The 12,039-nt window shown below is 44.2% G+C and overlaps 1 protein-coding gene across 1 annotated transcript in view; it reads right to left on the bottom strand.

The window, feature by feature from the left end:
• Positions 1 to 10,035, bottom strand: part of LOC137427457 (uncharacterized) — a 261,772-nt gene extending 251,737 nt beyond the window's left edge. The window contains exons 1-4 of the mRNA XM_078778178.1: positions 9,986 to 10,035; positions 8,035 to 8,166; positions 5,711 to 5,773; positions 5,383 to 5,436 (exon numbers count right to left, since the gene is read on the bottom strand). Of these exons, the coding sequence (XP_078634304.1) occupies positions 5,383 to 5,436; positions 5,711 to 5,773; positions 8,035 to 8,155 (238 nt within the window). The 5' untranslated portion in view covers positions 8,156 to 8,166; positions 9,986 to 10,035. The remainder of the gene's footprint in view (positions 1 to 5,382; positions 5,437 to 5,710; positions 5,774 to 8,034; positions 8,167 to 9,985) is intronic.
• Between the last annotated feature and the right edge of the window lie 2,004 nt (positions 10,036 to 12,039).

Below are 12,039 nucleotides of genomic sequence, written 5' to 3'. Positions count from 1 at the left end.
CCAGCACCCGAGAAGAGAAAGAGCGACTGCAAGCTGCTCACATCAAACCCCGAGACAGACAAGAACAAGAAAACCGATATGACCTGGATGATTGGATGCCTGAACTTCGAGGAAGAAGGAGAAGTTGACGTCAAACTCACAGCTCCGGGGACGTGGGGAGCCTTCAATTCCTTGCTATCTTCGTCCAGTGAGAAGACCAATGTTGCTCTCGTTCCTCCGTTGATAAGGTCGCCTCCTACAGACTATGATACACTGTACACGGGTCTGATGAGAGCTCACAACATCACAACTCGTGTTATGGGGAGTGAGGCAATCACAGTCATGACTCTCGATTTGCAGCTATACGACCTGGCGATGAAGCTGTGGGTGGAACGCGAGGACATCAGGAAGCAATTCCTCTTCCGACCTGGTGAGCTACATGTTGTGTTTTGGGCCTTAGCTGCATTAGGAAAATACGTGGAAGGGAGTGGAATTGATCAGGCATGGGTCGAGGCTGGACTTTTCTCGCCAACCACAGTGAGCCAAATACTAAATGGGAGGCACTTGTATCGAGCTCTGGAGGCACACATGGTAACACTGATCGCTTTGTACAACCTGTACTTCCAGAGATTCCTGGCAATGGAACCTGAAGAAAGGGCCTATCTGAACGAGTCATCTGTTCGTCTGGGAGAGGCATATCAGAGAGACATCAGCGGGAGCATGGAGCCAGAGAAGAATCTATGCGACATTCTCAAAAAAACATTGGCCATGATGGAGTCCAGAGATATGACCAAAAAACTGGAACAATTTGAGGTCAGCACAAACAAGATACAGCGCTTCATCCTGAACTACATGAAACAGTTTGAGACTATCCTTCTGTTCATTAGAAGTACAAGACAACGTGATCTGCTGCTGCATATGGAGAGCATCGAGTCTCTCACGAAGTACTTCTTCGCTCACGATCATCTAAACTATGCTCGGTTGCTCCCTCTCTACATTTCAACAATGCAGGAGACTGAAAAGCAGCACCCAGAACTGTGGAGGGAATTCATGAAAGGGAACTTCTGTGTGACAAAAGGATTGGCAGGCTTCACATCAATAGCCCCAGACCATGGCATTGAGCAAGAAAACCGTACACTGAAGGTGATTGGAGGAATCGTAGGGATAACTCAAAATGAGAAGGCGCTTGACAAGTTCTTCCTCATTGCACCTGAGCTGTCAAAGTCACTGCACGAGTTTGCGGAGGGATATGGTCTTGGTGAAAACCAGAGCAGAAAACAACACCACGAAATCACGGGGGGAAAGCTTTCCCGGGTGATGAGCCATGCCTCCAAGCTTTCTAGGGTGTTCCGTGAACATGGCGATCCATTTATGGAAGAGGAAGTAGACGAGGTCTACAACCTGCTCACCAAAGAAGTCATGAATGAAAAAGTGTCCAGCGACATCTTAGAGCGCGACGAGATCGGACAACAGATGTTCCAGCAATTTGCCACAGATCGTTTAGCTGAGGGAAAACTTTCTGTGTGGGACAAAATGACGAAAAGAAAACTTCGAACATTCAAGAGTTCGAATGCCACAACAGAAGTGAGATCGGGCGACAAGCTGATCAAAGTCAAAGAAGAGCAAGGATTGTTGCAGAGGTTCATCGTTATCTCACGGAGCCGACCAGAGCTCGACCTGAAAGAATGTATTGGCACCTATGAATTTGGCATCGTTCCACGTTCTTTATTTGCATCTGATGGATCCCTCTTGTTGGCATACGACAAGGCAAAAATCCTTCGTCAACTTGAGCATCTGGCTGAGCCTGAAGAGCAGGATGTACATGATCCACCAGGAGAACCTATTTCGACAGAAATCAATGAGCATCAAGACGCGGGAATTGCCGCTTTGAATGATGCAGCAGCACACGCTGGGGAAGAAACTAATGACCCATCAACTGACTATGAAATCTCAAGCCAAAATTTGCAGGAACCCTCTCAGATCAGCCAAAACCCAGACACAACCACAAGATCAGGAGTGATCAATGAAAACGAGACTACTTCTCGCCATAGAGTGATAATCATTGATGGCATGGCTCTTGTTAACGGGATCTCCAAAACAGAACAAATGATTACATGCAGTGACTTTGCTCAATCGTTCATTGAACGCCTCGAAAATATTGCCGTGCATTATGATGACGTGAGGTTGGTATTCGACCGATACATCGATAACTCACTGAAAGACAAAATGCGCCTAAAGAGGACAAAGGGGAAATCAACATACTATCACGTCAGGGATAGTACATTGATCCAGAAGATTTCACTCAAAGATTTCCTTTCCAATGTGAAGACCAAGGCAGAGCTTACAGAGTACTTGGCTGTGAAGTGTCTATCTTACAGCAAGGCTCATCCAAACAAGTTGAAGAAGTTCATGGTGACATCAGGAACTAAGACCACGGGCAACACTGAAGTTCCAGACAGTCTACTCACGCACAGCCAAGAAGAGGCCGATACACTCTTAATTCTGCATGCTCTCACAGTCGACAAAGATGCAGAAGTTATCATTGATTCGCCAGATACCGATATCTTCCTCCTACTGATTCAGAGATTTCACGATCTACCACCTGCTACGAGGTTTCTCACTGGGAAGGGAAAGTTGAGGAGGAGCATTGCAGTCCAACCTATTCATGGCATGCTAGGAGAGAAACGTGCGTCTGCAATACTTGGATTCCACGCATTCACGGGAAGTGACATGTCTGGAAGGTTCGCTGGCAGGAGCAAGGACTGGTGCTTTAAGGTCTTCATGACATGTGACAACAAGATATGGGAGGCTCTGGAGTCTTTGGGACAAACTGATCCGTCACCAGAAGTGTGTTCCCAGCTGGAACGCTTCGTCTGTCTGCTGTACAAGTCTAAAGTTCACACGAAAGTAAACGAGCTTCGCTGGTTCTTATTCTCCAACCGTGCTGCTGAGGGAGAGAGTCTTCCACCTACCACTGGTTCGCTAAAGTTACACGTTCAGCGAGCACATTATATCGCAATGATATGGAGAAAGGCAGCAGAAAGCCATCCGTCCCTTCCATCACCTGTCGAGTATGGTTGGCAGTTACTTTCGGATGATGGGGTTTATGCCCCAAGTCGATGCCTGAATCCTCCAGCCCCAGAAGCAATAATGAATCTCGTGAACTGTGGGTGCAAGAAAGGGTGTATGGGAAGATGTAGCTGTCGCAATAACAATATTCCTTGTACTGAAGTTTGTGGGTGTGTGGGTTACAGTTGTAACAACAAAGCAAACATCAATGAACCGCGTGTGATAGATATGGATGAGGATGAATGAGGCATTCGTTTATGTGATCGTTTATGTTCATTCATCGTTTATGTTTAGGTGTGTGTGTATGTGTGTGCGTGTGTGTGTGTGTGTGTGTGTGTGCGTGTGCGTGTGTGTGTATTCAAAATAAATGTTATCAGTGAAGATTGTTTATTGAATCGATTCTAATTGGGAAATTATACGATCCGATTTCACGACGGCCGTCTCCATTTTGGCTGGTATATTGCCCACTATTTTAATTTCCTTGCATTTTTCTGTAAAAACAATGGCAGATATGGCTTCCTTGGGTCTGAAAACATATAAAAGGACATATTATTCATGTTTATATGATATCTAGATACAAAGATATGCACAAAAGTGTATTTTCCAAATTTTATGGCGGCCATCTTGGATTTCTTCGAATTACTACCTATTAGACGTAAAAGAAAAAATGGAACCCTATTTTTTTTACATCTCTATAATATTCTGAAGCAGAATCCATTGCTAAATCAATTTTAACAAACAAAAAACACGAAATTACTAATCGCCCTAGACTAATAACTCCAAGATAGAATTGTGAGGAGGCATAGATCTGGGGAAGGGTATAAAACAATTTCTAGAGTATTGAAAGTTTCCAAGAGCACAGTGAGCTACATCATTGGGAAACGGAAAGATTATGGTACTACCCAGACTCTTCCTAGAGCTGGCCGTCCAACCAAACTGAGCAACTGGCAAGATGTCCTTTGTCAGGGAGGTGACCAAGAACTCAATGACTATTCTGACAGAACTACAGAGTTCCTTGGCTGAGATGGGAGAATCTGCCGGAAGGCCAACAGTGTCTGCAGCACTTCACAAATCTAGGCTTTAAGGGAGAGAGGCCAGACGGAAGCCGCTCCTGAGAAAAAGGCACATGACAGCATGCCGGAGTTTGCAAAAAAGCACATGAAAGATTCTGAGAGCACGAGGCAAAATATTCTGTGTTCTGATGAGACGAAAATGACATCAGCTAATCAGAAATCCAACACCATCCCTACCATGAGGCAGGATGGTGGCAGCATCATGCTATGGGGATGCTTTTCAGCGGCAGGCACTGGGAGACTTGTCACAATAGAGGGAACAATGATTGGCACCAGATACAGACAAATCCTTGAGGAGAACCTGCTTCAGAGTGCAAAAGACCTTAGATTGAGGTGAAGATTTACATTCCAACAGGACAATTACCCCAAGCATACAGCCAAAATAATATTGGATAAGTATACAATTTACACAGCTTATGACTTGCGAAAATAAAAGATTTTTCAAGTACAATGGTTGGTTGCCTGAATTGTTTTGTCTGTCTGGCTAAAAACTGGTACGTGCTGCTTCCTTGCTCCACCCTCAGTAGTTAACAAGAATAACCGCACTATGGTCACAACCTGCGACAGAATCCCATAACAGGCAATTGGAAATGCACATTTAAAGCACTCTTAAAAGATGCACAGTGCGATTGGGAAACACATTTAATGCGCTATTAAAAGATTAACTCAACATCTCTCACCCATAACAGCCTCCGCCACGGTTCTATCAGAACGAGCCGATTTTTATGGGGCCGTTTAACCCCAACATGGGGCTGTTCAAAAATTATGTAACGCTATATTTTCGGGAGTCGTGCATGCTGACGGGCTTGATTAAACATTACCAATAATTTCTATTCAACATACGATTAGATTTTTCAGGGTGCCTCATCGTGAATAACACTCGACCCAAACAAAGCCAATGTAAATCTGGCAAAACAAACCCTGGCAGTCTAACCCTAATCAGCAACTAACCACAATCAGCAGAGGCCTGCAGGCCTGATGTCTTCGGCCCACCAGAAAACCAAGATTGCAGCCATATTATTTTGTCGAGATGCCATTGTAGGTAGAGTGAAGTGACAAATGTGAGTGGGGTCCGGCAGCTGTCCGACCAATGGATGCACATTTAAAAAATCGACCCCCAACAAGAACTACAACAACAACAGCAACAACAACAGATATGCGGAACTCTTGTAGACATGTGATAGATAAATAAAATAAATCTATAACGCATTTTGGCACTGCTGCTCCACTGACACTGGAAATAGTAAACAGATACACTTACTTTTAATGGGACGATCGAAAAGTTCAGGATCCACCTTCAGCTTCCAATCATAATCTGGAACAACAAACCATCAGCCAGTCCATCATGTCTTTATATTGCCTCCATTATTGGGAGTACATGTTGATACCTCATTGAATGTAGGGATATGATCAGTGGGGATTGGTAACGAACTGCTTCCGTCACAGTTGCCAATTATGCTTCTGTCACAATTGTCAAGTATGTGCATGTTTACCCTGAATATCTATATGGACATTGTGACATTTCAATATGCAGGATAAAAGCCATCATCATCTCAATGAAACAAGCAGAATGATGGTGTGGTCCACACCTTGGTCTTGAGATGGTGAATCATCCACAAACTCAGATTCCACCTTCACTTCCACAATAAAAACTGGAAAAAAAAATCCCGATCAAACTCAACCAAATTAAAAACATCGCATTTCAACTCAACTTGGAGTACAATGCAACCTCTAAAAACAGGCACGCTTTGTGCCTCGCAGTCGCGAGATTATAGAAGAGAGAAACACCCCACTCACTACAGGAGTGTAAAATGTTGGAGTGTCACTTGTTTCATAGGATTAGGTTATTCTTTGAATCCTGTGTACACTCCGAATCTCTTTTGTTCCAAGAACCTAACGAATCGATTTTCCAGTCGAATCCCCGCATCCATGTTGACCTTTTCCTGTAGTACATCACTATTGCTATTACTGCCACCATTGTATTCATGAGTGGCCTTCATTTCCATGGTTATAGTCCTGTTGTCTGTCATAAGGCACACCACAGGAGCTTCGTTGTCACAGTTCATCCAATGTACAATAACATGTTCACGCAAGTTCTTACTCCTCTCATTATCCATCCCCTTGTCGCATCGTAACAATTCTTCTGCTTGAGCCTTTTGTGTACAAAGATTAAAACCTTCAAAGTCCTCCCCGTCCTCACAGTCATCGAACATGGTGACAGGCCACAAGTTATGCCATGCATTATTGAACGTAACCGGTGTCACTGCATCCCTAACCGTGCAACTGCTCAAATGCCATTCTTGGAAGTGAACTGCTTCCTAAAGTCGTCGACCCCACCAAGTATAGGTACTCAGAAGACGACTCATTAAAGCTAGTCCCTGTAAAAGCACTTCATGCTGCGGAATACCCCCCTGGTGCACAGGCTGGATAAGTGAAGTGCAATTTGTGGGTAGATATGTTACGAAAACATTCCACTGCACCAAGACTCAAGTATCAGAATGGGCTGAACAATACAAGATATTCAAAATGACGTGGGAATGCTAAATGAGGGCTTTTGTGCACGTGCTGTGAGTTTACACTTTTTCGGTTTGGCTCGCAGGGCACTTTTAACCTGCCGTATTGGCACAAAATCTGAGATTCAAACAGTCTTTTAATCATAATTCTTGTATTTAGATGATAGAGGGCAATTCCAAAATGGACGTAATGGCCTCGTCTTGTGCAAAAGTTAATTGCAAAAGAACTTCTCCAACAACTCGTCCATTAACGAATCTGCTCTCAGGAATCAAAATGTCAATTCGAGCTCCTTTTACAACAAACGGGATCGATTCACCGGCTCAGGAGATCGACACGATCTTGTACAAAGGAACCCGATCCGTACATGGTGTGATTCTCCATCAAAGTTATTATTTATTTAAATAGTACAGAGCACGAATCCCACATTAGTCTACTTGCCAGCAATGTGAACCCGGAAATGTTGAGTACCCCAAAGTTTTAAGTTATAAATGTACAGTATGGGTCCCCAGCACTTAGAAACTGCCGGATGCTAACTTGCATATGTTGGGCAATTAGCAAAATTAGCATTAATAGCATTAACCCTATCAAACATAGGCCTGGGACACTGAAATTTCTGTTTCGCTCTATTGCTCCACTTTTATTCACAGGTATTAGAGGTAACAAAGGGAAGTACCATACCAAACTAGAATAATATGACTATGGGTAAATAATATCCTCAAAATTAAAATACCAGTGTACCCAAAATTATCAGAGCTGAAAAATATGTGCACTAGTTACACAACATAAAACTTCCATCAAGAAAGAGCGTCTTGCACTTCTCCTACTCTGCACTGTTATAAAGCATATCCTCATCATAAAACGCATTCTCATCGTCTTCATATTCTTCTCCTGACTCTACATTCTTGTCATATTGCTCTTCTTGCTGTGAGTGCGTGAGTGTGTTGCAACATGTACTATCAGAGCCTTTGCAGAAGCAGTAGCTGGTACAGGCCAGGCCTGCAGCTACGCAGCTGCACTTTGCTGTTAAACAGGGCTTTAACCCAGCTTTGCAGCTACAGCTGATCATTTCCAACACGGCAGGAGGAGCAACGGGGCTTGCATCCAGGATGGGCATGATGACTTCCTCTCCCTTCTCGCCTTCTTTCTTATTCCATCCAAACTCTGTTATGTCCACAGCTGGTGGGTCAGGGCAGTCTGCTGCTTTCCAAAGCAGCACCTGTAGATGGGCACGCCGTCCATGGAGGAGAGCGTTGCGCTCTGGAGGAGGCAGTGTCTTCAGTGCTGGGGACCCATACTGTACATTTCTAACTTAAAACGTTGGGGTACTCAACATTTCCGGGTTCACAAGAGGGCTCTATAGGCTTGGCAAGTAGACTACATGGGAACGAACAGTACGTACCGGGTCCAGACCCCTCATCCCCGGGAAAACATCCTGCACTGAGCCCGTTTCCTCCATCGGAGCCGCTCCTCGATCCCAGGGGGTTTGTTCTGTGCTCCACCATGGACAAATCTCCGTTCATAGTGCACAGTACTGCAGAGTACAGAATAATACAGTACGTAGGGTAAACTGTAATACAGTACGTAGGGTACAGTGTAATACAGTACATAGGGCAGTGTAACACAGCATGTATGGTACCATTTAATATAGTATGTAGGGTACAGTTTAATACAGTATGTAGGGTACAGTGCAAGCCAGTACGTATGGTGCCGTGTGAGACAGTGCGTTGGGTACAGTGTAATACAGTGCATGTGCTACAGTGCAATGCAGTGCGTACGGTACAGTGCAATGCATTGTTCAGGGTACAGTGCAACCCCATGCATATGGTACAGTGCACTACAGTGCATGTGGTACAGTGCACTACAGCGTATGTGGTACGGTGCAATCCAGTACATATGGCACAGTGTAATACAGTACGTATGGTACCGTTTTATACAGTACGTAGGTAACCGTTTCATACAGTATGTATGGCACAGTGTAATACAGTATGTATGGTACCATTTAATACAGTACATAGGGTACAGTTTAATACAGTACACAGGGCACAGTGTAATACAGTATGTATGGTGCAATGCAGTGCATATGGTACAGTGCAAGCCAGTATGGTACAGTGCAAGCCAGTATGTATGGTACAGTGCAAGCCAGTACGTGGGGTACAGTGCATGACAGTACGTAGGGTACAGTGTGATAGTGTGTGGGGCACAGTGCAATGCAGTATGCAGGGTACAGTGCAATGCAGTACATATGGTACAGTTTAATACAGTGCATATGGCACAGTGTAATACAGTATGTATGGTACCGTTTAATACAGTACACAGGGTACAGTTCAATACAGTATGTATGGTGCAGTGCAGTGCATATGGTACAGTGCAAGCCAGTATGTATGGTACAGTGCAAGCCAGTATGTATGGTACAGTGCAAGCCAGTATGTATGGTACCGTGCAAGCCAGTATGTAGGGTACAGTGTGATAGTGTGTAGGGCACAGTGCAATGCAGTACGTATGGTACAGTGCAATGCAGTACATATGGTACAGTTTAATAGTGCATATGGCACAGTGTAATACAGTTTAATACAGTACACAGGGTACAGTTTACTACAGTATGTAGGGTAGAGTTTAATACAGCATGTATGGTGCAATACAGCACATATGGTACAGTGCAAGACACTACATCGGGTACAGTGTAATAGTGTGTATGGTACAGTACAATACAGTGTCTATGGTACCGTATAATGCAGTATGTAGGGTACATTGCAATACAGTATGCAGGGTGCAGTGCAATACAGTGCTAGGGTGCAGTGCAATACAGTACCTAATGTACAGTGCAATACAGTGCATAGGGTACAATATGATACAGTCTGTATGGTACAGTGTAATACCGTACGGGTGGTACAGTGCACAACACTACTATAGTACAGTGTAAAACAGTACGTATGGTACAGTGTTATGCGGTATGTAGGGTACAGTGTCATGCAGTATGTATGGTATAGTGTAGTACAGTAGTATGGGACAGTGTAATACAGTAAAGATGGTGCAGTGGCATACAGTACGTATGGTACCGTGCGATACAGTACTAGGGTGCCATGCGATACGTAGTGTGCAGTGATACAGTACGTAGTGTGCAGTGCAATACAGTGCATAGGTTACAGTGCAATACAGTAGTCAGTACGGAGTGCACGGTGTAATACAGCACGTATGGTACAGTCACAGTGCAATCCAGTACGTAGAGTACAGTGTAATGTGGTACGTCAGGTACAGTGTAATACCGTGCTGTGGTACAGTGCAATACAGTACGTAGGGTACCGTACAGTGTAATGCAGTACGTCGGGTATCGCACAACACAGTAGGCCTACCGTGCGAGTGAAGACCGCGTGCTCAAGCAATCTCTGAAAAGAGTTAATTCATCAATTCCAATCCGCAGATTCGTGACCAATCGAACACTTCGTTACAAACATTCCGTGTTTTGGATTAGCTTTTAACACAATAACCGGATTCAGATCAGATCCTTCAAACACAATGTGATAAATGTTTACTCACGTGGAGGGATCGGGTGTTTCTCGTATTTAAAACATGAAAGATCTCTTTGGAGGAATGGCATCATTCAACCACATGAAATAAATCGATGTGTGGTGCGTGCTGTGTGTGTGGTGCGTGCTGTGTGTGTGGTAAGTTTGTTGAAATTGCAGAGATGTAATGTAAAAATGACTGCACACAGAAGCAGCATTAATAACCCTCATAAAACTACTGGTTGTCCACTAATCACTCATCGCTTAACTTATGGATACGTACTGTAAAAAATGTGAGCTTCGGTGTTCAGGTTGTATGAAAGAAGAAAAGTATTAATTTTAGTGATATATCAATAAAGAAAGTATAAATTTATGATTGGCATGATGAACGATGCTGTTTGGAATAAAAATCTAGAGATGTTGAGTTTGAAGCACAATGAGGAAATGACGTAAGCGTTTCCATCCGTGACATTCGCGGGTTCCCCTTTGCGGTTTCGCCATTGACTGGATACAGCAACATTCCGACTGGGTATGTTTTTTTGTCCAAGTCTTTCACGAACCTGCTGGCAATGCCTGACGTTCGACTGAAGGTGTCACATGAATGGGAAATTTGTTGGTACATCGTTTGCCATTCGACTTGTTTTCACCCAAGTCATGCACTAACGGACTGTCCATGCCTGGTCAAAAAATAAAAAATAAAAAACACGTGTGTGTGTGTATATTGCTAACTGCTAACTGCTATCCTCATCCATGTCATAGTATCCTCTAAAGTCTAAACTAAAGTATCAAACAAGCCCGGCTATGCCGTTGTTAGACTATTTGTCGAATTTTCGTTTATTTTCAGGAGCAATTGGGGTAGCCGTCAGCTTGGTGCATTGAGACCATCACCCCTTATAAAGGGAATAGGGGGAGAAGAACCCATTTCCTTCATCATGGCACATAAGAGCCAATCCCCAGACATAACCACCAAAGCACGGAGAGAGGGCACAGGATGCAGACCAGAAAGGAGGCAGAAGACAGACAGACCACCGACCTGTCGGCAATGGCGAAGGGGGTAGGTCCATAGACTCAGCTTCATCATTGAAGATTCCAATGATCTTGAAGGCCTTGGTTTCTATGGCATCAAGCTGTATTCAATGGTTGAAAGACATATTCCAAGTGCTGGACCAACTCCTGATTCCATCAAGGTCTGCAAAAAGGGAAGAGGTTGCTGTCGGCCTGTCTGAAGTGTTTTTTTTTGTGTTTTTTTTAGTTATAGGAAAACAAGATCGAGGCTCGTGAAAGAGCTAACATTAATCACACAAAAAGTCAAACCGACACATAAAGCACAAAATAAGGGGAGCGGTAGACAAGATGGGGAGAGAGGGGGAAGGACACAAACACAACATTTCAGAGCAGGGACATCGAGAGAAATGTGGGAAGGAGAGGGCTTGGGGGGAGGTGGGAGAGGTATAAAACATATGGACACTGCAAGGACTTCCAGGAAAGAAGTTGGAATTTCAAAAAAGTGTATCTGGGGTGAATTAGCAGGGGTAGAAAAGATCAAGGTTTTGGATGGGGGAAGATAAGACATGGTGGTGAACAGCTGTTTTAAAGACCTGGAGGGAGGAGTGGGATTGAAGGGAGTGGGGGAGTTTGTTCCAGAGGCGGGAAAAAAGGGGAATGAAGGAGTGAAGGTGAATAGAGAGCCTAGATTTTGGCAGTTTAACCATAAGAGGGTTGCTGGCAGATCTTGTGTGACCTGTAGGAATATTTGGGGGACACAGCAAGGAGAGAGCTGGTGGAGCAAGGCCGGAGAGAAGTCGGTAGAAGACAGAAAGACCACCAACCTGCCTGCGGTGAGTGAGTGAAAGGCCCTCAGAGTTAGGTTCATCGCAGGAGATTCCAATGATTCTGAAAGC

The sequence above is a fragment of the Myxine glutinosa genome, chromosome 5 (genome assembly GCF_964187855.1).
Source record: "Myxine glutinosa chromosome 5, kmMyxGlut1.1, whole genome shotgun sequence".
NCBI classification, from domain to species: Eukaryota; Metazoa; Chordata; class Myxini; order Myxiniformes; family Myxinidae; genus Myxine; species Myxine glutinosa.
This window is presented reverse-complemented; position numbering and strand designations above follow the sequence as displayed.